Genomic DNA, 25,416 nt, shown 5'->3' with positions numbered 1-25,416 from the left:
GCTAATAAATCTTTAAGATGGTATTTACTACTGTTGTAAGTACCATAAATATAATATTTGTGTGCGAAGACGTTCAGTCGATTGAAGATGTAATTGAAGGGGGCGACTGCTCCGACTCCATGAGGATGGGAAGTTGCGCGAGCGGCTTTGGCGGAATGTTTGCCGGTATGTTTTGATGCTAGCCGCTCGTGCGAACGTGACGTGAACCGCGTGGACTGCGTGTGTAGCAGAAATGGTGCAGGTAAATGTAAAGTATGTCGGCACAAAGGTGAACCGCGTTCGTTTTAAACCAGAAAGTCAAGGTCTACTCAATAGGCTCGAGTACTGCTTGGTTTCTGGAAGCTGGGACGACAAGGTAAAAGAAACGGGCCCGAGATTTCAATTTATCTCTGCATGATTGATCTTTTTCTGGCAGTTGCATTATTGAAAGTTCGGAAATTGTGCCCCTACAGCCGAACAGTTTGTCCTTGTGGGCATGCTCTGCCAAACCGAGCGAAGATTCCCCCGACGCCGGCATGCGTCGCGTTCACACGGTTGAACTGGTGTCGGACATAGGTGATCTCTGTGTGAGTACCAATCCTCCTAAAGAATGTTGATAAAGCTTTAAGGCGTGGTCGGAGTCCTTGAGCGCCTCTATTTCACGACTGCTGCTTTTGCCGACACGAACGACTCATTCAACCTACCAAGGGGGCAACGTGAGAGGATGACGAGGCAGTGGTATAGGTGGGACCAAGCAGGGCGCGGAGCATGTTGCAGCTGGCCAACAGTGGACGACAGGGGCATCATGTCATTCAGATGTCATCAACCTCGCCTGGGGGACAGTTTCGTAACACTGAGATGCAGGTGCTTCCATGTATCGGTGGCACGTGGAAACCATGACGCACCATTGGGCAGGATTTGTGCAAACGAAGGCTGAAGGTAGCCACTGTGGCAATTTAAACATAGAGGTGCCATCAGGCGATGACATGCTCAAGACTTGGCACACAAGCCAAACAGTAGTTCTCATCATCAAAAACTGGTTACATATGAAGGGAGTAATCGAGAGTAGAGTGGAATCTGGTCTGGGTCGGGAGGGGAAATGATGAAAGATGAGCACTGACCAAACACATTTAGTAATGTTAACATTTCGGGTCCCATTTGGGAGCCATAACGTTGACATTACCAATTCTTTTATGGTCGATGTTTGTCTTAGTCGTTCATATGGAGGGAGTGTTAGCAGGGTTTCTAGAGTGCTCCGGTGCAAATGGATACTCCGCTCTTTAGTTTGCAGGTGCGGACATCTTGGCAGCTGCTCTGTCCTCTGGAGAAGTACGGCTCTATCGCTGCTGCAGCAATGAGGTCTGTGTGCAACTTCACTTTCATTTATTCCAAAGCAAGCACACTTACATTCATTTCTATCACTTTGAAGTTTGTGATTCAAGGACTGATTTTTTTATGTGAACAAGAAAAACTTACATAGAAGGAGCAGCAAAATGCGGCCTAAGATAAAGCCCGTTTTACATGGTGCGATTTTGTCTGCGAATTCGCAGCTGCGGAAAATAGGCTGCCGTACCCTTCGTGCATGCGTTTTTTCGATGTTCGGCGTGCTGAACTTCTCTGCGAAAAACGCAGATGCAGTAGTAGCCACTGTAGCGGTGGAAACAGACAACCAGTAGTAAGCGGCTCGCTCATATGTCATCGCCAGTCAGAATGCTTAACGAGTATGCAAAAAACACAGCTGCCGTAGATCCATGTGAAAGGCGATTGCGAATTTCGCATCTGCGGAAATCGCAGCTGCGAAAAACGCACTGCAAAATCGCACCATGTGAAACGGGCTGAACACAAATGGTGTTACTTATATTTCATGATGGAAAGCACAGACCTGCGAAGCCATTGTTGCAGTTGGAAGGGCAGAGCATGGGCACTGGTCAACAGCTCAATAGCTCAATAATGTTATGTGTAGCTGATGCCCAAGGCTATTTACAATTTATTTACACAGAAGCCTGCGGAGGCCAAGATGGCGACGCTTGCTTGCTTGCTTGATCCTCATCTGTCGCACTTACCCACTACGGGGGATTGGCCAACAAGCCGGCGGTTAAAGGTTAAAGGGAAGGGGGAAAAGGGAAAAAAAAAAAAAGACGAAGAAGTAAATCAGGGTGAAGTATAACGTGTATGATAATTTCGAAAGAGATTTACAGGGCAGAGACAGAATTCAAATAATAGTAATTGTATATAAACACCAAAAATATTTTGGTGGTATTAGAATAATTTCGAAACAACAATTAGCGATTTAATGAGTTATCCAATTATTTATTTCGAGAATTAACAGGGTAGTCTTTTTGTGTCACAGATATAGTTACAGAGCGCCACGCAGATGTTCCTGTGGCTAAAACCCAATGAAGAAGCCCCGAAGGAGAGGATATTTTGAGTATTTAGAGAAATACCAAAAATTCTAATTTCTTCCTCTGATTTCTAAAGCGACGGCATGATAATAGAAAGTGATCAATGCTTTCGGGTTCCTGGCAGGTAGGACACAGAGAGGACAGTGCCAGACCAGGCCTGTATAGGTAAAAATTTAATGGTGGGATTCGGCAGCATAATTTTGTTATGGAGATTTCTAATTTACGTGTGGGGCACCATTTATTGTCCCTCGAAAAGGACAAATGATTAAATTCCGACGTTTGGATTTTGAGTTTCGTAGAATCTTGTAATAGGGAAAATTTTCTAAACCTAGCCGGCAGTGACAAAAGCCGAACTAGGCATGACGTACATAACTGGTCCATCAAGAGATATCCGCGCAAGTGTGTCAGCCATTTCATTTAAGAATATGCCATGATGGCCTGGAACCCATACCAATCGTACCAGACTTAAGTTAGGAGGGGTTAACAGTTTAAATGTATTGGCTACAGTAGTGTCTGCAGATGAAATGAGCGATGTGCATACTGACAGTGAATCAGTCACTATAACCACTGTGGAGTAATTTGAAAGAAGTTTCCGCAGAGCTAAGATAATCGCTGCTAGTTCAGCCAAAAATATGGGTGTGAAATCTGGAAGGCGTAATGCGTAAGACCAGGATAGTGACTCGGAGAAAATACCCACACCCGCTTTCTCTTCATTCATTGACGCGTCAGTCGCGATCACATGATCTATTCCTAGTTGCGTTAAATGATCTTGTAACATGCCGTTTAAGTATGTAGGGGTGCAGGAGTTTGGCATTCGATGGAAATATATCGTCATATTCTAACGTTATATTAGGCAAGGGTTTGTCTGGACAAGTGATCTTGCGTATATTAACATTTAATGGATCGAGCTCAGCTTGTACAAACAAAACTTGAGGGCGAAGTAGGCGGGACCAGTGCTCATCGAAAAATACCCTCATTTCTCTAATAAATACGAATTGTGATCGTCTCAAAGACGATGCATAAATGTTTAAATATGTTTTTACTGTTAGAATGCGGAATCTGCAGGGAAGAGTAGGTAGTCGTGCTTCTTGATATAAAACATTGTTAGCTACAAATTTTAGCAAACCGAGACAATTCCGAATAGCCTCCTGCTCAAGAAGAACCAGGGGGTTAATGTTGTACGCTGGCCCACCAGAGAATAGTACGCACCCAAATTCCAATATCGGACGAATAGCGATAAATCATCATTAAAGTGTCTCTGCGTAGCCCAGAGCAATGTCGGCCAAGTTTGCTTATCATGCCAACAGCGCGTGTCGCCCTACATTTAACATAATCAATATGATTTCGCCAGCTCAGGTTTGTGTCATATATTACACCGAGATATTTGATAAAGTCAACTTGCCGAATAATTTCCTGATAATATTGGAGAGAGATATTAACTGGTACATTCAATGGAAACACAATCAAGGCGCTTTTGTTAACATTGAGCGACATTCGAATATTGGCAAACCAGGCTTCAAGTGTTCCCAAGTATGACTGCAGTGTACTCTGTAATGAGTAAATATCATTCGCAGACGCAAGAATGCTACGTCGTCTGCATAGACATATACTTGTATGTTGTTGCACAATGGAATTGAGCTTAATAAAATGTTAAAGGGATACGGACACGAAATCTCAAAATTTTACGAAAATGCTGAAAATGAATCCTCAATGTGTGATTACACCGAAAAGAAGTAGTCACTTAGCTCATTTTTGAGCCAATGGCTTTATTTTTGGCATTTTTGTGAGCGTGCGCCTCGCAGCCTGACCCGCAGGAATTGGAAGGCATGACGTCACAACACCCTCGTCGGATATCCAGCCGGCAGGCCGCGGTCATTCGAAGCGCGCCGACGTCGCCATCGCGAGCATGGATTCGAGTTGTGGTGCCTCTACCAGCGATGAGTACACGTCTGAAGACGAGGACCATTCTAACTTGGCAAGAAATATTACCGCTTACGGTTACGAGCCTTCCGCGTCAAGTGACGAAGAGCAGGCGGCCGTGGAAGTGCCGGTCAGGTTTTTCGCGAACTGTAGCGCGAAGATTTCGCTCTGCACCAGACACTTGTGCAAGAATTATTTGTCATTTCCTCTGTAAAGTTGCTTTTTCAAGAGCGCACGCATGCGAGGCAGCTGCGGAGTACTTCAGCACTGCGTGGATGACTGAATAGTAGTTTATGCCGTCGGCGTGAGCAACTGCTGTGAGGTATCAGTACCTCCGAGACTCTCACGCCCGCTTGGCCAGCCGCCCGACAGATGACAGCACCTGTCTGGCGTACTGCCCAGTTTTTTCTGCTTTTTTCTGCTGAAGCAGAGCTGTGTGTGTTTCTGATCTCGTAAGTCGCGCTCGCTAGCCTTGTAATGTTTTACTATGCGTTGCCAACATTTTTAAAGACATTACTGCCTTCGTGCCCAGCCTCGGGCATCTCACCCCAGCGTCGCCCTCACAATGCTCAAGAAGGCTGCAAGTGAATGAAAACAGTACCGACATCTTTTTGTCTCCTCTTTCCAACGCGCCGCTGATCATTTCTGCCTTGCGTTTTTGTGAGAAGACCGATGACACAGCGTCATTTCCTTTTGAGCGGCACGCCGAGGCTTTTCAGCACAGCACAGCACATAATCATCCTCAACGAAGTGGTCCGCGCAAAGGAAATCATTTTTTAGAGGTCTCCAGGCTGTGCGTGATGGCTGACAGGTAGGTATTCAAAGTTTACGCACGTTCTCGTCTCTGGGAAACGTGTGCGACGGCGTGTCAAGACCGACGATGCTGTTATAACAACAATGTCTGGGCATTTCCTTCCGCCGCGACGAACGCGTCAATACCGAGCAACAACCGCGGGAAGGCGCATGTAAGACGTGCACCTGCGTGGAGCGCCGACGGGGATAGTGTTTCGGACGGACCACGTGCGAAGATCGCCGAAAGGGGTTAACCAAACGCTGCAAGAAACCAACACCCCTGGAAAAACTGCGACGGGGGGGGGGGCTGTGGCCGACCTTGGCCGCGCGCGTGCGCGCGGGTGGGTGTTATGACTTCAAATTTCAGCTTCCGCCGGCGGCCGCTTAGAGGCAAGGTGCAACAGAAAATCGCAAAAAAAAAAAAAAGATGTTTCTCGTTCTATTTTTCAAAGCAGCTTGTATTCGTCATTTTTAACAGTTCAACTTTTGTTCCAACGCAAGAAGCCACCCGCCAACTTTTGTGTCCGTATCCCTTTAAACAAAATAGGAGAAAGGACAAAACCCTGGGGAACTCCTCTAGATCGATTATTTTAGCGTCAACAAGCCACGTTGTGAGCAATCAAATTTTCTATCCTTTAAAAATTCATATATCCAGTTTATAATATATCGAGGGAAATCCATGTCATTCAAAACGTTAAGGAGTATGACATGTTCTACACTATCGAAGGCTTTAGCTAAATCAAGGGTCACTAAAGCTGCATACTGCTGCCTGTGCCGTGCAAGCTTAATGCGTTCCTCTAAATCGACATGTGCGCACCATATTGAGCATCCGGGTCTAAATCCAATCTGACATGGGCCCCTATAATGTATTATCTGTTAAAGATTTCATAATACAAATGTGCAATACCCTTTCTAATAAGAGGTTAATGCGATTGGTCTTATATTATCTAGGTCCATTCCTGCTCCTTGGTTTTTGAGCAGGGGGATTATTTTTGCGAGTTTGCAGTCAGGAGGAATCTGGACCCGGAGCTGTGCCAGGGAGCAGCCGAATAACGTGCTGAATAAAGTTCTTCCATTGATACCTCTACAAAGTCATCCCCTGATGGAACCCCTACGAAGTTTACCTGCAGCTGAGTTGTAAAATGCTCTTCTAAGCCTTTTGCGATCTTATTTAATGATTCTAATAATTCTTTTGGTGACAGAACCACTGAGTCAATATTTATGGGCACTGGAAAGGCCTTACGAGAGGGAAGAAACCTAAATAGTGCTTTTACAGCATAAGCTGTTATGGGCTCATTCCAATAGCCGTTTCTGGTCGCGATGATGCCGCCGCCGCCCTGTAACCGCTTTCGCCGGAAATGCAAAAAAAAAGTACCCACTCTCTGCCGGGATCGAACCCAAGCCCGCTGCATTGGAGTCGGATACTTTACCACTTAGTCACGCAAGCGCTTGCTATCAGCGTCAGAAAAAGGCCCTATAAACGCGTCCTAGGCAGGCGCGCAGGCGCAGACGACCCAAGCCTCCGCAACAATGGTGGCGGCATCTAGTTAACGTGCCTGCAACCGCCGCATGTGACGAGATGCGATTCAGACGACGTGCGCAATCAACGCTATCCCGATGTTAGATGTGCACCACATATTCTGGGTACCTCTTCGGTACACGTTATGGTGTCTCCTCGCAAGGTACGAACCGCTGCTGAAGAAGCGAATCGTAGAGCTGCGTGCATGTCTACAACCAGACATAATCGGGCTCAGCAGACTGCTGTGCAGAGAGCATTACAAGCCGCAGCTCGCCGTCGACGCCGGCCGGACACTTCAAATCGTTCTTGTCAAAATCGAGGCGAAGACACTTTGCCGCGAAGACCTTGTTGTGCGTGGTTCCGAAATTAGAGCTACTGTTGCGCCGCTCAACCAGCTTACGCAGTGACTGTGGCCTGTGACTTTTTTTTTATCACTCTTTGATAAAAACTTGTAGCGTTTTTCATCATAATTATCCTTCGCTAAGGAAAGTGTTCTTTTAAACGTAGCAGCAGCATATTTGTAATTACTCCAATTAGTATTGCATTGATTGGAAATAATTTTCTTCCATGCAGCTTTTCGGCGTCGATAATATCGTGCGCGATCACTATTCCACCATGGACAATCAGTGCGCTCTTTTGTTGATGATACTACAAATTCTGATTTTTTAATAGTACCCTTCAAAATTTCACAAAGGCTCATCGCTTTAATATCTCTTTCCATATCTGTCCTAGAAGACGAAGTTCACTAAATTATTTTTAAATTTTGAATAGTCCACGAATATATGCGTATGTTTATTTAAAGAAATGAGGGGGTTGTTAATATCAATGACAATCAGGCGGTGGCCTCCACTAGTGGCGGCATCAACCACAGTCCAAGAATGGAAATGCCTGAGCTAGCAAATGTCAAATCTAGGACAGATCGTGACTGCGAACGCACAAAAGTGGCAACTTTAGCATTTAAACATGTCAAATTGTTAACATTAGTCCAATCCCATAAACATTTTCCAGATGAGTCTATGCGTAAGCCCCATGACAAATGATGTGAGTTGAAGTCACCCGAAAACAATATGTTCTTTTTGCAGTATCTTACTGCGACATCAAGTGGGAATACGTTTTGGACTTCAGCGGGAAAGTAAAGTTAATTATAGAGAGTGGGGCGCAACCCGGAATAGTTACTTCTAATATTAAGATTTCACATTCGGATGATAGGGTATGATGCGAAATTTTTGCTTTATGACAGAATTTAGACGAAATGAAAAAAGCTAATCCGCCACCTCGGGAAGGTCTATCCAATCGAAAACACTTAAAATTGTTTAAATGAAAGTCTTGGTCAGCGGACAAACAAGTTTCTTATAATAGTATAACGTTTGGCGATTGTTGGGAGATTAAATATAATAAATCTGTAGTTGCAGAAAGTATTCAACGGCAATTCCACTGGAGTATCCTTAGGCACCCTATGTTGACTGTAGACAAGCAGCCGCAACTGCTTGGTCCAGGATACTGTCTTTTAGAAAGTCAGTCCTTGTAAGTGATTCTTTCACACACTTTTTTTGTTTTAGAGTTAGGAGAACGAGGCATTTTGTTGTTAAGCGATCTTGTGCGTTTAAGAACTCGAGTGTCCATATCATCTTGATTGCCTAGAGAGTCTGAATCGGAATGGCATTCATGATCAACCTGATTGGAAGTCGAAGGACGTACTGAATCCACACTGTTAGATGGAAGAGCTGTCTGATATTTAGGTGATGTTGCAAGTAAGGCTGCCGTATTTTGTACACTGTTAGTGTCTGAGATATACCAGCCAATTGCATTGATATTACTGCAGCCAAAGATTCAGATAGATTTAGAATTTTTTCTAATGCCTTTTCCATTGTTTTTTTTCTATTGTTGCTGTAATTGCCTGGGGCATTGACGCATCCATGCCGAGTGACTGACGGGCTGTTACACTGGCATAACCCTGGGTCCTGCTCTGAACTTCAAGAGCTTCTCGACGAGAGCACTGCTGAAAAGTACTCATCCACAGCAGCAATCGCTTCTTCATTTGATGAAAAACGTTGCCCACCAAGAAAGATTTTGAGTTTTGGGAACAGGTGGTAGTCCGCGGGGCCAAGTCAGGAGAATAGGGTGGCTGCTCCAACAATTCGTACTTCAAATTGTGCAAAGATGCCCTTTGTGCACCGGTGCATTGTCTTGATGAAAGATGATTTTCTTCTTCTGTAAACCTGGTCTTTTCTCCCAAATTTTCTGATCCAATTGAGCTAAAAGGTCAGAATAATACTCCCCAGTTATGGTTCTACCCTTTTCGAGATAATCCACAAGCAGAATGCCTTCAGCGTCCCAAAAAACAGAGGCCATCACCTTTCCTGCGGAGGGAACTGACTTGGCTTTCTTTGGTGCAGAGGACCCGGCTTCAGTCCACTGTTTTGATAGTTGTTTCGATTCCGGTGTGTAATGGTGAATCCAAGTTTTATCCATTGTTATAAATCTGCGCAAAAAGTCTGCTGGATTTTTGTTATACAGCTCCAAATCATGCTGTGACATCGTCATGCAGTTGCGTTTTTGCTCAGGAGTAAGGATGTGCGGCACCCATCTTGCACAGAGCTTGTTCATGTGTAGTTCTTTATGCAAAATGTGACCTACACGTTCCACTGAGATGCCAACAGCCTCGGCAACTTTGCGCAACTTCACTCTCCTGTCTTCCAAAACCATATCGTGCACACGGTCAATCAATTCAGGAGTTGTTGCACTTTTTGGGCGCCCTTCGCGCGGGTCATCTTCAATCCTCTCTCTCCCCCGCCTAAACTCAGCAGCCCATTTCTTGACTGTAGAGTATGAAGGTGAATCTTGCTTGTAAACTTTAACAAACCTTTGGTGAATTTCATTCGGAGATAAACCTTCTTTTACAAAGAACTTTATCACCGCACAGTACTCAAGCTTCTCCATGCCTTACGGTGCTTCACACTACACCCACTGTGATCGACTGTTAAAGCCAAACTGCTAATGGGCATTAGATGGCGTTTCGTCTGAGACTTGCAGAGACTTGTATGAACGTCCACATGAGTGCTGCAAGTTCTAGCTCGCGTGATTCTTATTGAGGCCGAGAACTTTTCAGACCACCCTCGTATGTCCTTCTCCGCATAATCGGCATTGAGCACTTGAACGACAGCCATTAGCGCTGTGTCTGTACCGCCAGCACTTGAGACATTGTAGTGGTCGTGGAGCTAAGGGTTCAGCCCTGTATATGCCTTTATCTCTGATGGGTGAACTGTCCCTGCAAATGTCGTTATAGCAAGCGGTAACACATCGTCTTCTTCCTCTTCAGTGCAGCCACACTGTGGCGGCTGTTCCGTATCATCACCCCCGGTAGTAGAAGCACCGTTCTGGTGCTTTAGCTACACATCCGCGGTGAAAGGTGTGTGATATGGCTTTAGGCAAATTAAGTGAACGATGTCACTTGCAGCTGACGACGACACGGAGGGGTCGGCTGGGATGATTTCATATGTGACATTGGTCACTTGTCGCACTACACCTGTGTAACGCGACAGCAGCTTTTCGGAAAGGCCCACACTGGGGATGGGTGACCAGAGAAGCACCAGAAAACCCAGAGAAAAGTGCACGTCGCGATGGTGGCAATCATAGTGGCGTCTCTGATGCTCCTCTGAGGCCTCTAGACGGGTGCGGGCGAGCTGCCGAGCGTGGTCAGTGCGTGCGATCGCATCGCGGGCATATTCAGTGGCTGAACGTGCGGGCGAGGGCAGCAAGGGGTCCAAGGGCAACGCGGCTTCTCAGCCGTATAGGAGATGGAATGGGAAATAGCCAGCGGTGTCATGACCCCCGATGAATTATACGCGAACGTCACATATGGTAAATGAAGATCCCAGTCGTGGTGGTCGGCCACAATGTACTTTGAAAGCATGTCGGGGATGGTCCGGTTGAGGCGCTCCGCGAGGCTGTTGGTCTGTGGGTGGTCGGACATGCTGAATTTGTGCTTTGTCGAGCAGGAGCAGAGGATGTCCTCGACAACTGCCGAGAGAAAGCTACGGCCACGGTCAGTGAGTAATTGGTACGGAGCACCGTGCACTAAATTGATGTCGTTGAGTAGAAAGTCAGCGACATCAGTAGTGGAACTTGTCGGGAGTGCTCTTGTGGTTGCATACCGCGTAGCGTAATCGGTAGTGATGGCAACCCATTTATTTCCGTTGCTCGAGAAAGGAAAGGTCTAGACCAACGCGGAAAAAGGGTTCGGGCGGGACGTCGATTGGCTGGAGACATCCAGCTGGAAGCGAGGAGGGCTTCTTCCGGCGCTGACAGGACTCATAAGCGGCAACATAATGGCGCACGGAGCAGGCGAGACCCGGCCAAAAGAAGCAACGGCATACATGGCCATATGCGCACGAGACGCCCAAGTGCCCAGCCAAGGGAGCGTCGTGAAGTTGGCAGAGGACATTTGAACGCAGGTGTGATGGAATGACGAGCAAAAGGTCAGGGCCGTGGGGATCAAAATTGCGGCAGTGTAATGTCCCCTCCTTGAGGTGAAACATCCGGAGAGAGGTGCCACCAGGCATTGACTCCAGCCGGTCGATGAAGGCTCGTAACGAAGGATTTCGGCATTGTTCGTTGCCGATTTGAAGCAACTGGGACACCGAGAAGACGAAAGCAATGGCTTCCGCATCTGTCGGTTCTTCCATGGGGTAGCGGGACAAACAATCTGCATCCTGTTGCAAGCATGCCGTCTTATATACCACGGTGCAGGTATATTCTTGCAGGCGTAAAGCGATTTGTCCCGCGGGGTCCCTGAGCGAGGATAGCCAGCAGAGTGTGTGGTGATCAGTGATGACACAGAATGGCCATCCGTACAAGTATGGACGAAACTTTGCAACTGCCCACAAGAGCGAAGCACTCGCACTCTGTGATCGAATAATTGCACTCGGCAGGTGATAGAAGTTGGCTGGCATAGGCTATAACGCGATCATGTCCACGCTGGCATTGTACTAACACTGCTCCTATGCCATGACCACTGGCGTCAGTTCGAACTTCCGTTGAGGCAGACGGGTCAAAGTGGGCCAGGATTGGAGGATTGATAAGGAGAGTAGTGAGATGAGAAAATGATGCGGCATGAGCAGGACCCCAAGAAAACGGAACGTCTTTCTTGGGGTCCTGTGGTGCGCCGTCGAGGTAGAAGAGAATGTTTGCAAGCATTAATAGTCAGATCCCACTTGTGACTGGTGCTGACACGTTCATACAAGCGGAGCCAGTCATCAACATCAGGACTGCCGACTCTGGTGAAAACACCAGAATCCCGAGGGGGGGGGGGGGGGAATGGTGACGTAGGTCGGGGCTGCAGGCGTAGATGCTTGCGTAGACGAAGTGCCGCCAGAAGGCGCCGAAGTTGCGTTGTCGTTGTTTGCAGGTACGGGGAACATCCACCTCTACCAAATAATATTACGTGTAGCTGATGCTTCAGGCTATTTATAATTTGTTTACACGGAAGCCAACAGAGGCCAAGATGGCCACGCTATATCAAGCGGGAACACGTCGTCTTCCTCCTCTTCAGTGCAGCCATACTGTAGCTTTACCAAGATTATTGTACCATACTTTTGATGTTCTGGAAAACAGAGAAGAAATGGGGATACCAGCTATCATTTTTCTAGGCTCTAGGGTTACCATGCACAGTGACTGCAGTGATGTAGACAGGCTCTTGCTGTTTTGAAGGAATGCGTTACCTTGATAGAAGGCTGAAATGCAGAGAAATCAATGTTTTCAATCTTCTTCTCTCTTTAGGGACCGAGAACTTCTCTCAAGCAATGCTATCCCACAAAAATGTTATCATAGTGTACTCTGTTAAACAAGCATAGCATGGATGATTAAAGGTTACGCTCCTCTTTCTTAACCCTCAGCTCATATTCTGCGTGGCTATGCCCCCACCTTCTTATGCGCTGCAATGTCTGGTGATGCTGTTACTGTATGCTCCTGTGCAGCTGCAGGAACAGCAGCGATGGAGCCACTTGCATCCTGGCTATCCATGCACTGCCATTGCAGCCCGTGGCCCAGCCAAACTTGCCACTGTTGGTGAAGATGGCAGACTGTGCCAACTCAGTCCTGGTCGTCCTGAGGCATTAAGAATTATTGGTAAGTGTGCCATTCATGTTTCTTTATTGGAGAAACTTGTAGCAAACCATAACAAACACATTGTATGAATACACAGCACAACTCCCTCAGCTGACTCTTCCAAAGCACTTAGAGGCGCATTAAAGGCAGGTACTAAGTGAAGCTAGAATAGAATGGTTGGCGCTACAAGATTTTCCGAGCATCATGTTCATCAGTAACAGAGCTTGACTAAGTGAGGAAATTGTGTAAACAAAAGATGGAATTAGCACTGCCACTGTGAAAATATGACATAAGCTCTCTTGACGTAACACCATCTGTTTATAACTGGTAAGCTGTCGTCAACCGCTTATAATACAGAAAGTTATATTGTTTTTCAACATGAAAGAAAATGTACTTTAAATAATTTTATTGTATTTTCCTACGTAAAAAATTGCTAATTCTTCTGGTAAAAACTGCACAATGAAATGTGTACAAAAAGAAGACAAAAAAGCGACAGACACGGGCATACTGTCTGTCATTTCTGCGCCCTCCTTTTGTCCACATTTCATTGGGCAGTTTTTACCTGAAGCTGATATGCACTAAGTGGCCTTATACAATGTTTTATTGCTGATTCTGCATGTTCAACTGACAATGCTAGGCACATGTACGCATACGAATCGCCAGCAAGCAAGGGAAAAGAAGAGAACAGCAGTCAGCTTTTTCACTCTGTCTCTATCTTCATCCCTTCCTTGTTTTTTCACGCTATTACATAAGTTGCAATGAAGCAACTAGCCCAGCAAGCAACCATTCTGCATCAGAATTAAGTTTATTAAGTTCATAAAAAAAAAAACAATGTACAGATAAATATACAGAAAGAGGTCTGAGAGCACTACGCTGCAGGGGGACCTCCTGTCCAAGGTTACAAACAAGTGTAGTGGCTAAAGTAAAACAGCATTATAACAGTAAGTAGTAAACGTAGTTGAATTAGAACAGGAAAATAAAAGCAGGTAGATATAAAAAATGCAAAACGAAAATTCTAAACAAAGAATATTATTCTGAAAAGATGAACATAAACCTAATAATAGAGTAAGTAAGAAAACAATTCTTTTACAGCGAAGCTGTTATAAGCTAGGTTCCAGGAGGTTGTGTCCGTAGAAAACCGGAAGTGTAGTGTACAACGATTTCAGACACGTCGCGCCGCCTCGTGGAGTTGTATGAAAACGTCGGGTTGGTGGCGTTTTCAAACTTAGGATTGTAGCAGTTATAGGCTACAGACACGTCGCGCCACCTCGTTGAGTCATATCAAAACGCTGGGTTGGGGGTGTTTTAAACTTAGGATTGTAAAAGAAGTGTGCATTATAACATGGTTTTTGCCGTGTTAGTGCTTGTGTGCACGCCGCAATTGGCGTAGTCATCTTTAATAAAAACGCTTGGATGGATTGAGTGGACGGATTCGTCAGAAGCAAGTATATATGTATCATCTGCATAAAGAAAAGGTTCACAGTTATTAACAATCTGAGGAAGATCATTTATATAAATCAAAAATAAAAGTGGGCTGAGTATAGATCCTTGAGGAATGCCTTTATGAGTAGTCATAAAATTTGATAGTGTTGGACAAATGTAGTTTTATCTTATCAGTAAAAGTGAGCAAAGCAAGATCAGTAGAAAAAGTTGGTCGCAAGCCGAACTGATGGGGAGTTAAAATGGAGAATTTAGATCAGCATTTAGTTAAGCATTTCTCGATACACTTCTCAATTATTTTACAAAAAAAATGACAGAATAACAATAAGAAGTTAATTTAAGATGCATGTTCTGTCTTATTTTTTAAACACAGTGATAATTTCAGCCTTTTTTTTTTTTTTTTTTAGTTGTGATGGAAATGACCCAGTCTTAAAAAACCGGCAGATCCCACGCCCTGTGGGAATCGATGTTATGCGAAGCAGTGTGCAGCGAGCCTACCAAGTTAACAAAATGACCATTATAGCACCAAGACGTAGGCGGTTGTTCCATGACCTACATGACATGCATGTCATGACATTCATGTCATGAGTCCTCAGGCGTCCCTTTAGCTACGCCTAAGAGTTACGGCGAAAGCCTGAGTCATGCTCATTACTATGACTTTGACCATTCAAGCTTTGCCTCTTTCCTTTGCTTAGTATCACATCCGAACCAATTCCATTGGTTTTTTAGTGTTAATCTTTTTTCTGAGTCATCGTCATTTTTGCTAGGTCATGCTCATGGCTATGACTTCTACCATCATCCTTTAGTGTTTCCTTCACTAGGTACCCACGTCCGAACCCATTTCAGAGGTTTTTGAGTGTTAATCTTTTTTCGATGGTTTGTTGTCAATTTAGGAAAATGTTTCATGACCTTCATGACATTCATGTTATGACCTATTATTCATGTTCGTCATACACTTTTGTCATACTATGCCAATTTTGGTACATACCAAGTTACCGAAACGACCATGAGAGCACGAAGACGTAGGCGGCTGTTTCATGACCTACATGACATGCATATCATGACGTGACATTCATGTCATGACCTATCATTTATGTTCGTCATACCCTCTTCTCATACTATGCCAATTTTGGTACATACCAAGTTAAGGATACGACCATGAGAGCACCAAGACGTAGACGGCTAGATAGATAGATATAGATACTGTCAAAGTGGCAAATGTTCGCCAAGAAATGCTTCGCATTTAAAACTAAATTGATAATGTGCGAAAGGGGGACAACAATGTTCTGAGCAATTAATTTAATGTTACTCTAATTAATTTCATCAAGCCCAGCTCTAATGACTTTTAGTTTATTTATAATGTCCATTATTTCATTAGGGCTTGTGAGAAAGAAGAAAGACTGTGAAGAATGCGTGAAAGATTGTTCAACCGTCACGGGAGGACTGGGGACCTGACTGCAAAAGGATGAATTGAATATGTTCACACTTTTTTTGCTTATTGCAGTGGTCTTTACACTGCCAATCTCGTTTCACTGTGTTCCACTTTTGCAACTCTGCAGGCCCGTTCACCCCCCCGCCTTCCTCCATTAATATGCACCCAAACACAGCTTAGGACCTGACAGGTTTTCTTCCTACAAAGTTCAGTAATCTGGCAGTTAAGCTTGGCCTCTTTTGAAGTGTGAGACTGAGACAAAAAATGATCTCCTTTAACCCATCGTGGTAAGTTATACCCCTGTCACACGGGCACCCGCAAACTCCTTTGACCTCCGTCGTCTTTATCTCGAAGGAGATGCGCTCGGTGTCCCACGGTCTCCTTTTCGCCAAGGAAGTTTAATGGAGTTTTTAGCAAAGGGAGTTCGGTAATGACCATTACGGTTGGACGGAGTACTCTCGTTCCCAGATAGCTACAGCTGCGAAGAAAACCACGTTAATAAAATCATCGTAACTGGCTCAAGTACAAATTTTAGCATTATTATTTGTTTTGCCTTTGGTTAAACACCACGTAATTGGAGCTTTCAATTAGTTTTTAAGGACATGAGCGCCTTTACTCTCTACACCATGCTTCGCCATCCCGCATGGGGAAGTGTCGTTCCGACATTTCGTTTGTTTATCCGCGCGCGAGCCGCACGTGTCGTACGGCAAAACTCTCCGGGCGAGAAACACCGCAAAGACGGCGACTATATATGTGAAAAGTTGCATGGGGAAGTAAGCACAGCAGCGCCGTTTCTGTTCCATGCGGCGCCCATCGAAAGCTCACACTGTGCCGTGTAGCACCGCCGCAACTCCATTGCCATAAATCTCCATTAGGGAGTTCATGTTCAACGGAGTTCGCGGGTGCCCGTGTGACAGTGGTATTAGTGGCTATGGCATTGCACTGCTGAGCTCGAGGTCACGGTTTCAATCCTGGTCACGGCAGCCACATTTCACTGAAGTGAAATGAAAAAACGCTTGTATACTTACATTTAGGTACACCTTAAAGAACCCCAGGTGGTCAAAATTAACCCGGAATCGCCCACTACAGCATGCCTCATAATCAAATTGTGGTTTTGGCACATAAAATTCCTGAATTTTATAATAATTAAACATTGCATATTCAGTGCATATTTCTGTACGGCATTATGTGTCGCAGCTAACATGGAGCAAGCTTCTTAAAAAGGGGACTCTTCTAGAGTCCTCTGATATCTTTTATGTTTTTATTGCTAGAGTAATTAGTTCTGAGCAATGAATACTGATTTCTTAGTTATATTAACTTTATGACCACAATGTCAACACAAGGTTGTAAAACACACATACACTGCATATAGAAAAACGTTGCTCATTTAGTTTTTAAGCTATTGTGCAAAATTCAACTCAAACACTGAAAAGTTTTAAATCGTGACACACTTCATGAATGGGTAATGGCGAGAGCGAGTAGGCAGTCCAGAAGACGGATAGTCATGACAGCATTGACAGCAGTAAAAGCTGCACAGTTAAACTCAAACCGAGCTACACTTTGCTGAATACTGTGAATGAAGTGGTGCAACATCTTCAGCTACAAAAGTGCAACAACTTTAGTACCACACTTTCATCGTGCTAGCGGAGGCTTCTTTCGGTTAGATGCATCTTTTCGTTCAGCAGCAAACAGATTATGTCGTCTGAACCTGTGGGTTGGGGCTGTACGTAGTACCTCCTTGTGTATAAATGCTTATGCACCAGTATATTTTCTGAACACCACTCACGCCTTTTATTTTTCATAAACATCAATGTCATCACAATGAAGAAGTTTATTTGCACCAATTTTGTTTGATTATAGCATTGTCATATTGCTTGGCCTATGTGGCTGCACCAACCTTCCGTGGTAAATGCATAAGTTACTTCTGAGGGCGTAATAAGAAGAGAAAAAAAGGAAATATATTATGGAAACGAGAGAAACTTTAGAAGATACCTGGCCAGAGCGAGCGAGTCGCCATCACGACAATAGCAGAAGCAGACTCCATATTGGGTGCCATATTGATGCTTTGCGAGTGTCCTTGCACTTTTTATACACATTTAACATCCTAAGCAACCATAAATTATTCAGACGTAACCTGTCATTCTTAAATTTAAATTATGAGTGAATAGTTATGACCTTATCTATTATCAGTAAGCAAACATTTTTCTGTTATTTTCCTTTTTCACTAACAGGAGGTCCCACCTACAGTTCTTGAACCATGGGACCTTCTACTTATAACTTTGTAATACTATTTCATGCAATCTTCTGAAATAAATATGAATCTGAATCAACTCACGTATACTACTACTACTCTCGTACTGGAAGAGAACCCCAGGCTCCTCTACACGGACGCCTCGCTCCGAAAACACAGCGACTGAGCAGTGGTGGTGGTTATGTCAAAAGACAGGCTGATCATCAGCACGTCCCTGAAGACAACAGACCCCGCAGTTGTCGAAGAAGCGGCCGTGGCCCTCGCGCTCGCACAGCCGAGCGTGGACACAGTGGTCACCGACTCAAAGACAGCCTATGGAAGCTTCCGCAGGGGGGTAATCTCCTCCGTGGCCCGAGCCATTCTATCCAAGTGCAAGCCTTCGGGAAGAGCCATAGAGCTCGTGTGGGTCCCGGCTCACTCACAGGTAGCAGGCAACACCATCGCCGACTACCATGCCCGAGAAATGTCAATCCGGGCCGAGCACGAGCCGGAAGAGCTACTGCACCCGGTTGCCAGCTTTCGGGACATTACCCGGATGTACCGAGAGGAAAGGTGCAGACTGCCAGAACCGCACCCCAAACTCACCAGGCAACAACAGACCATCCTGCGTCAAGCACAGGCGGGATCGCTTGCGCATCCCGTACTGATGAACCGCATGTACCCTGCGGAACATGATACGCTCTGTCCTTTTTGCAAATGGGCACCCTGCTGCACATCTTGGCAGAGTGCTCAGAACTCAAGACCCCCCCCTCCTCCCCTTCCCGCCAACACCCCCAATCCCCAACCTCTTGAGCGATGGGAGACCTTGTTATCCAGCCCCGCCCTACCGATTCAGCTCGCACTGACGGACAGGGGCCAAGAGCTGCTGGGAACATATGGGTCCCGTAACTAGGTAAACACCCCATCTGGTGCCTGTGGCCCAATAAAAGTTTATTCATCATCATCATACTACTATGCAACTACACTGACTTTCTCCACTGCATGTGCTATGCGGGGAAGCCGAATTCCAGGAGACACGAGAGCCATGCATGGAAAACATCAGGAGACGCGCGATATTCAACCGTCCCCACAATTTTCGCATAGAGTCCAGATTCTGTAAACTTGACAAAACTCACTGAAGAAATTAAAATTCTTAGTCCATTCTGCAGCTGTGTGCTTTTCATAATTCCAAAGATGCAAGAAATCTGATGAAACTAAATTTTCAATAGACATAATTAATTGGCGCCTGAAGGAGATATAGTAGCTGCCTTCATTATTTCCATACTTACACGTTAGCTCATTCATGGCTATGCTTGACTGGCCTGGCTGCACTTTCAGAAGGAGCCAACAGTGGGTGTCCTACGTGCCTCTCCTATGTGCGCCAGGAGCATGTGATCGTTGGAAACTTGGCTGGGCACTTGCAACTCTGGGACTTGGCATCACCTGACCGACGACCAGCACAGGACCTTGCATGGTGAGCCATTGGCCCTTGTAGTCGCACTGGTTCTGTAACTGTCTTTTTCTACACCGCCCTGTTCTTCCAGCTTAATTAAGTTTATTCTAAGTAAAAGAAGCCTACAGTACATACCTGGAAACTCCTTAGAATTTTTCATGAAGTACAAAATTGGGCTCATTCTATGATTTTAGAAATGTCCAGCAAGTTTTACGAAAAATAGATTCTATTTGTGAATGTTTTGCTTGCCAGTTTCCTATCATACCCTCGGAAGTGTTCTGATTGTGAAAGGATAGCAGATGGTACCTATTTCAAGCATGCTGTACAGACAAGTTCCTGAAGCATGCAATATTGGCAACAGCAAGACCAATGAAAAAGTCGCTGTGATTTAAAAACAGTGCATGTATTGTCAGTCCCTGCTGTTGCAAGTTTGCTACTGTTTGGGTGCTGCACCTAAGTGTAAGTCATTGTTGATAAAGTGCATAAGTATCCCTCAGAGCAGACTTTAAAAAAGAAATGCTTGCTCCCCCCCCCCCCCCCTCCTTCCTGGTGGCGTTGTGTCAGCTACATTATCCCGAATTTTGAAGTGCATAGATTGGCAGGTATGATAGTACGATATATTCCTTTGTGCTATAGTGTTCTCTAAATGCAGTTAGAATACACGTGTGATTAATACACATTGTGGAAGTGCACACTGCAGGCTCACTGGTCAAACCCACATTTCAGGTTCTTCTCATTTTCCTCTTTCTATCATTCCCCTGTGTGCTAAACGAGCTTGCTGCTATTGCTTGACTTTGACAGTCCTATTACACCCCCACCTTCAACATTTAGCACACCGATAACTTGCTGCAACTGACCTTCATTCATGCACCTGTGCCTTCACTCTCGCACCATGACTTTGATGGTGCCCTATCTGTATATTATGTGTGGGCTCTCTTAAAGTGTATATCTTGCTTTGTCAGGTCGTACACTGCAAGTTATTCATCGTGGACCAACTAGTCTGAAGTCTATTCTTACATGGAGCCAGCAAACCGACCAAAAAAAAAAAAAAAGCACACAAGCATTCTTTGCGCTGTCTATCGCTACTTATACCCTCATATTCTAAATCGTCTCTCCACTCAACACTACACCTTGACTCGTGACTTAAAGTGATGGTAGCACTGCCGACATCTTTGAGAGCAATCAGTCAGGTTTACAGTTACAATTAGTCAGGCTAGTACAATTTCTTTCTGTGGTTTTGGACCACTTTCATTGTTGCCGTCATTGTTGACAATCCATGCATCTGGGTGCCTTCCCTGACTGTCTGTCGTGATTGGAAAAGCCCCCCCCCCCCAGACCATCCTTTGTAAGGGCAGTGGTGAGGAGCTTGAACTCCTATGCGTCTGCTAATGTTACTCTGGCCCAGAGATTTCTCTTGACAGTTGCACACTTATGACTGCGTCCAGGAATGGCCAGCAGGTGACATGTCTGGCGCAGCACCAGAGCCAGGGCCACCTGGTTGCCTGCGGTGCTGCTAGTGGCCAGCTCTCCCTGTGGGACCTACGCCAGACACGCCTAGCTACGGTCACCCTGGCAGCACCCACCCAGGGTGCCCTCTCCGACATGGTGTTCCATCCAGACGGCAGCCTGCTGTTTTGTGCACACGATGGCTCACTTTTGTGCTGGGCTGCACCCGGCGCTGGTTTGTGCCACTTCGCTCTTGCCTTGCAGTTGATACACTAAAGACGAATATAAAATGAGGCTGCATTAAGAAATTACACTTCCTCACTAGCAGAGTTCCCACTGTTACTGTTAGGTGAAGCTTGGTAAGAAAAAGAAGGTGCAAAAACGAAAGGCGGGTGGCACACTATGATGTCATGAGTTTTCACAGCATCTTCTCAGGTATATTTAACTGTTTGCAAGTAAAGAAAGACTGCATTGCATTCCAAAGGAACAAAAAACCTAAACAAGACAGCACATGAAAATATTTTGAAATCCGACATCACACTGAGGTGCAGACAATGATATTTAAGCAGGAATTCAAGAAAGAGAACATTGGCTGTTGTTTTCTCCGGTAATAATCAACCTTGTCTAATGAACGTGAAGAGAGTTTCAAAGAATGCTTTAACAGTCTAAACCGATGTACTTTTGCCGTTTAGTGCTACTTCAAAGATACACTAAAGCACAACACTAAGATAATTTAGTCTAGTGAAATAATAAGTATTGTAACCAACCAATCTAGTGCATTTTCTTCTTCTTTTTTTTTTCTTTATTTCAGTGCTTTATTCGCATTCAGTACTTGGTGCAAAAAAAAAATTTGATTTTAGTTTATTAGCAAAGAAATTGAAGGGCAAAGTTTCCCCTTTTCAATTTCGTGCCCAAATAGTAGCACTGGTACACTAGTATAAGATAATATATTTTAAAGTGTTTGGGCTGTTCTTGCTCATAAAACTCACTAGGCTGAATCTTTAGTTCCTTTACAGTGCATTGTAATCCTTGTTTAGCAATAAGCTAGCTAGTCTCAAGTATAACCAGACTAAATTTCATGCAGCTAGCGCAGGAACTTAAAGCCCTACCAAGACATCCGAAACACCTGGTCACTTCATTGATATTTTGACCTAGTATTTTTGTCCTCATACTCACAGTCTGTAGTACCGACCCCTTGAGTTTTTCAGAACTTGAGGGCAGGCCCAAAATTCTACGCCAAGAATATGACACCGATAGCGTTTCAAGTCATGGGAAGAGGATTTGAGTGCTCGCAGACAGTACATGTGAAAGGCAGCCATGACAGCACTGTCATGTGCAGTGGCTGAAACCATAAATGTTCAAACCATGGTGTACCACACAAGGCACCTTAAAAGGAATTTCTGACTGAAAATTTAAACCTCTCTCGCACTGTACGCCTTGACTTGCAAGATGATGGATCTCGGGGGGGGGGGGGCTTCTGCTTTAAATGGTACTTTTTTTTTTTCTTTTTAATGTGACACAGTCCTTTTCGATTTTCTGTAATATTTCCTTCATTTGTATATACATTTCATTGCAAAATGGATCTGTTTATTTAATCAATGTATGCCATTGTCGTACTTAATTTTTATTTATTACTTCCCTTATTTTTATATTTTTATTTCATCTTTCACCCTAATCTGGATTAGCATGCCAGGCATTTAGTTTGGCTAACATCTCCAACACCTATTAGTAGTCTCTCTCTCACTTCAAGATGAAAATTTTGAGTGAAATGGCCAAAATTAAGCACTGAATAAGGCAGCAGCTTTGGTGCATTGTCGAAAGAGACATCTTTATTAGTTGGTGTCCTTCTGTACTTAACATTTCATAGTGCCAATGCAGCATGAACAGATTTGGTAAAGCCTCAGGATTCCCTTCCCAATGCATCTCATTTAACAACTAACAGGTGACTGTGTGGGTCTTGGAACATGACTACCTTAACAACCAGACTTGCAGCTGCACTAGAAAAAATAGCAGTGCAGCGAGACTTGAGCTGCAAGTATTACCATAATAAGGCTTTGCATAGACTTCACAGTAAACACTTAGCAGGTGCTTGCTGGACAGAAGCCACAAGTTGCGAAAACAGTGGTTTGAAACGTGGTTGCATCCAACACATTGCTTGCTGCAATCTAGCAGAATGCTTGGGAATGTTTCCATCTTCAAACCATGAGGTTATTATGACATCCCGACAGAAGAAAAAAAAATCTGTGCTTATCTGACATCTTCATCGCATAACAGTAAGAAAGTTGTGCTAACTGAGCCTTGTGTACGGAGCCACTTCTGTAAAATTGTAAGGGGGGGGATCTATTGGCTCCTTTTGAAACGAGAGCCACCAAAGTCTGGAGCATTTGCATGAATGAAATTTGGGCCTTGTAAATTGTTCCTTTCAGCATTACAAAATTCCACTATTATAAAGTCATTTTGTACGCTTTAATAGTGAATGGAGCTCATGGAACAGTTTGTACGATGCTTCTACCATCGCCTCCTCTATTTTTTCAATGCCAGCCAGATGCGGCCGATCCAACCATTCACCACCCTCTCGATTGCCCTTTCCTACTCTCTCCCATCGGCTAGCGTTCGCGCCTGCTTTATAGTCGTGGGGTAGCGTACCCTCTGGGTAGCGCCTCACGACGAAAGTCGGAGGAAGTAATCCTGACAGACACGTGAAGCGTCTACCACATCTCCTCCGGAACGACAGCGGCATGCGTCTCGCACGCATGACGCAAGCAGTCGTACCCTCTGGGTAGCGTCACATCATGGCAACTCACTGAACTAAGGCGCACCAACGGCTCCCATTGCGGAGCGTGCGATTGCACTGGCATTGAAATAATAGACTACTACACACTCTCCATATTGCCAGTGCTTAGCTTGCAGTGTCTGAACTCTGTTCTTCTGAAATTTAACGAGCATGACTATCAGTGTGCTCACTCGTGCATGTATGACTTCACACAGGACTGCCTCGGGGTGAAGTGGACATGGATGCCCTGGTTCGTCCTCAAGGGAGACCGCTGAACAGCCTCGATCTCCAGGGTCCTCTGGTAGCGGCTGGTTCAGACAGTGAAACCCTCCTCCTTCTGTCGCACTGATAATGAAGAAACTATATGTGGAAATAAAATGAGTGCCCTTTATTGGTTCAATCGCTGGCGAGATCCATGTCCCCCGACGGGGGAGAACTGGCTGGGCTCATGTCACGTGCTGGCTCATAGCCTTTCTCTTCTTCGTCGTAATCCCTCGCAACGGGGGCCTTTGTATCCTCTTTTGGAGATCTGCGACTCTTAGATCGCTTTGGGCTGCGCGACTTGTGCCGCTTCTTGCCGCTACGGCGTGGTGGCGTCAGCGGCGACGAGCCCCGCCTGGATTTGCGAGGCGTGTGCGACCGCTTGCGGCGGCGCCTCTCCCGGGGGGAATCGCCGCGACGCCTGTCGAGATCCTTGAGTCTCAGCTTTCTGCTGCTGGGTGACCGGGACCTCGAGTGGCGTCTGGAGTGGGACGAACGCCGGCTGCTCGAGGAGCGCCGCCTGCGTCTGGGCGAGCGGTGCCTGCTTCTCGACCGCCTGTGAGACCGCCGGTGTCGACTGATCGAGCGTCTACGACTGCTAGACCGACTCCTGCGTCGGCTACTGTGACTCCTGGAGCGGCTGCTGCGGCGTCTCGAGCGGCTCTTCGAACGGCTCCTGCGTTTGGTACTGGTCGCCACCGTACCAAGTTGTAATGGCGAGCCAGCCGTCGGCTGCTTCACCATCTCCGGCTCAATGGCAGCCGTAATGAGCGACTGCGCTTCGCGCACGCGTCGCATAGCCTCTTCAATCTCTTTGTGCGCCGCCTCGGAGCTTTTCGCCTGCGGTTTGACGATGGCGTTGTTTGAGTGGTTTATCTTAAGCGAACGACCACAAAACTCGATGCCGTTGAACTGCAGCGCACGGCCCACGCTGCTTTGTTCAGTGAACTCTACGAAGGCGAACCGTGTCGGCTGACTTTCGCCGCCAGCCATGCGCACGTATTTCACTTCACCCATCTGACTGAAGAACTTGAGCAGTTGTTCCGTAGTGGCTGATGAGTCCAAGTTGCCGACGTAGACGGTGCGCCGGATCTCTTCCACTTTAGCGGGGTCCATCGTAGCCGGTAGCGGTGGATACGGCGGCAAGCCCAACGCGGCCAGCGTGGGATCTTGAGTTGTGATCACTTGAATACCACCAGCTCCCATGGCAAGCTGGTTGACCAAACCAGTGACGATAGGCGCGGGCTCCTCGACGGGCGGCGTCGCTGAGGCTGTGAGTGCCAACGCCTTGCTCTCGTCGGGAAGTTTTCCGTCTGCCACCGGCACAACAATAAGAGCACGGTCGACAAACACTGTGTTCGTGAGGTGCTGCGCTACGCCGACGCTCCAGGATTCTTCGAAGCGAATGTAGCATACCTTGGCCACAGGGTGCACCAAGAATTCGTCCGCTGGGTACATCTTCAACTCCAGGATTTTGCCCAAAAAGCCGAACAGCGTGGACATCTGCTCCACGGTGGCTGTAGGGGCAACATTTGTTACTTGGATCACGCAGGTATCCATTGCCTCTATCTTGTCGTTAAGTTCATCAGTCGAAGAATAGAATTAGAACGCACAGGCAAGCGTTGCTGGGCAGCAGCAGCGCCGGCTGTGTCCGTTTGGATCGG

At 45.8% G+C, this 25,416-nt stretch overlaps 2 protein-coding genes across 2 annotated transcripts; one reads left to right on the top strand and one right to left on the bottom strand.

Moving 5' to 3' along the window:
• Nucleotides 1–101: 101 nt before the first annotated feature.
• Nucleotides 102–23,891, top strand: LOC119460655 (nucleoporin Nup43). The gene is made up of 7 exons (XM_037721692.2): nt 102–355; nt 453–566; nt 1,264–1,338; nt 12,588–12,738; nt 19,158–19,293; nt 20,718–20,953; nt 23,707–23,891. Exons 1-7 carry the CDS (start codon nt 233–235, stop codon nt 23,838–23,840), a joined length of 969 nt encoding a protein of 322 aa, XP_037577620.1. The 5' UTR covers nt 102–232; the 3' UTR covers nt 23,841–23,891.
• On the bottom strand, nt 23,859–25,416 carry LOC119460653 (probable splicing factor, arginine/serine-rich 7). The gene has a single exon (XM_037721690.2). It carries the CDS (start codon nt 25,310–25,312, stop codon nt 23,888–23,890), a length of 1,425 nt encoding a protein of 474 aa, XP_037577618.1. The 5' UTR covers nt 25,313–25,416; the 3' UTR covers nt 23,859–23,887.

Source organism: Dermacentor silvarum, chromosome 8 (assembly GCF_013339745.2).
Source record: "Dermacentor silvarum isolate Dsil-2018 chromosome 8, BIME_Dsil_1.4, whole genome shotgun sequence".
In the NCBI taxonomy this organism is placed as follows: Eukaryota; Metazoa; Arthropoda; class Arachnida; order Ixodida; family Ixodidae; genus Dermacentor; species Dermacentor silvarum.
Note: the sequence above shows the minus strand (reverse complement) of the source record. Positions and strands in the feature narration are given on the sequence as shown.

Coding starts and splice junctions, on each gene's coding strand:
- LOC119460653 (XM_037721690.2), bottom strand. CDS start 25,312: ATGGATACCTGCGTGATCCAAGTAACAAATGTTGCCCCTACAGCCACC.
- LOC119460655 (XM_037721692.2), top strand. CDS start 233: ATGGTGCAGGTAAATGTAAAGTATGTCGGCACAAAGGTGAACCGCGTT. Junction 19,294..20,717: donor CCAGCACAGGACCTTGCATG/GTGAGCCATTGG, acceptor GACTGCGTCCAG/GAATGGCCAGCAGGTGACAT. Junction 20,954..23,706: donor CTGGGCTGCACCCGGCGCTG/GTTTGTGCCACT, acceptor GACTTCACACAG/GACTGCCTCGGGGTGAAGTG.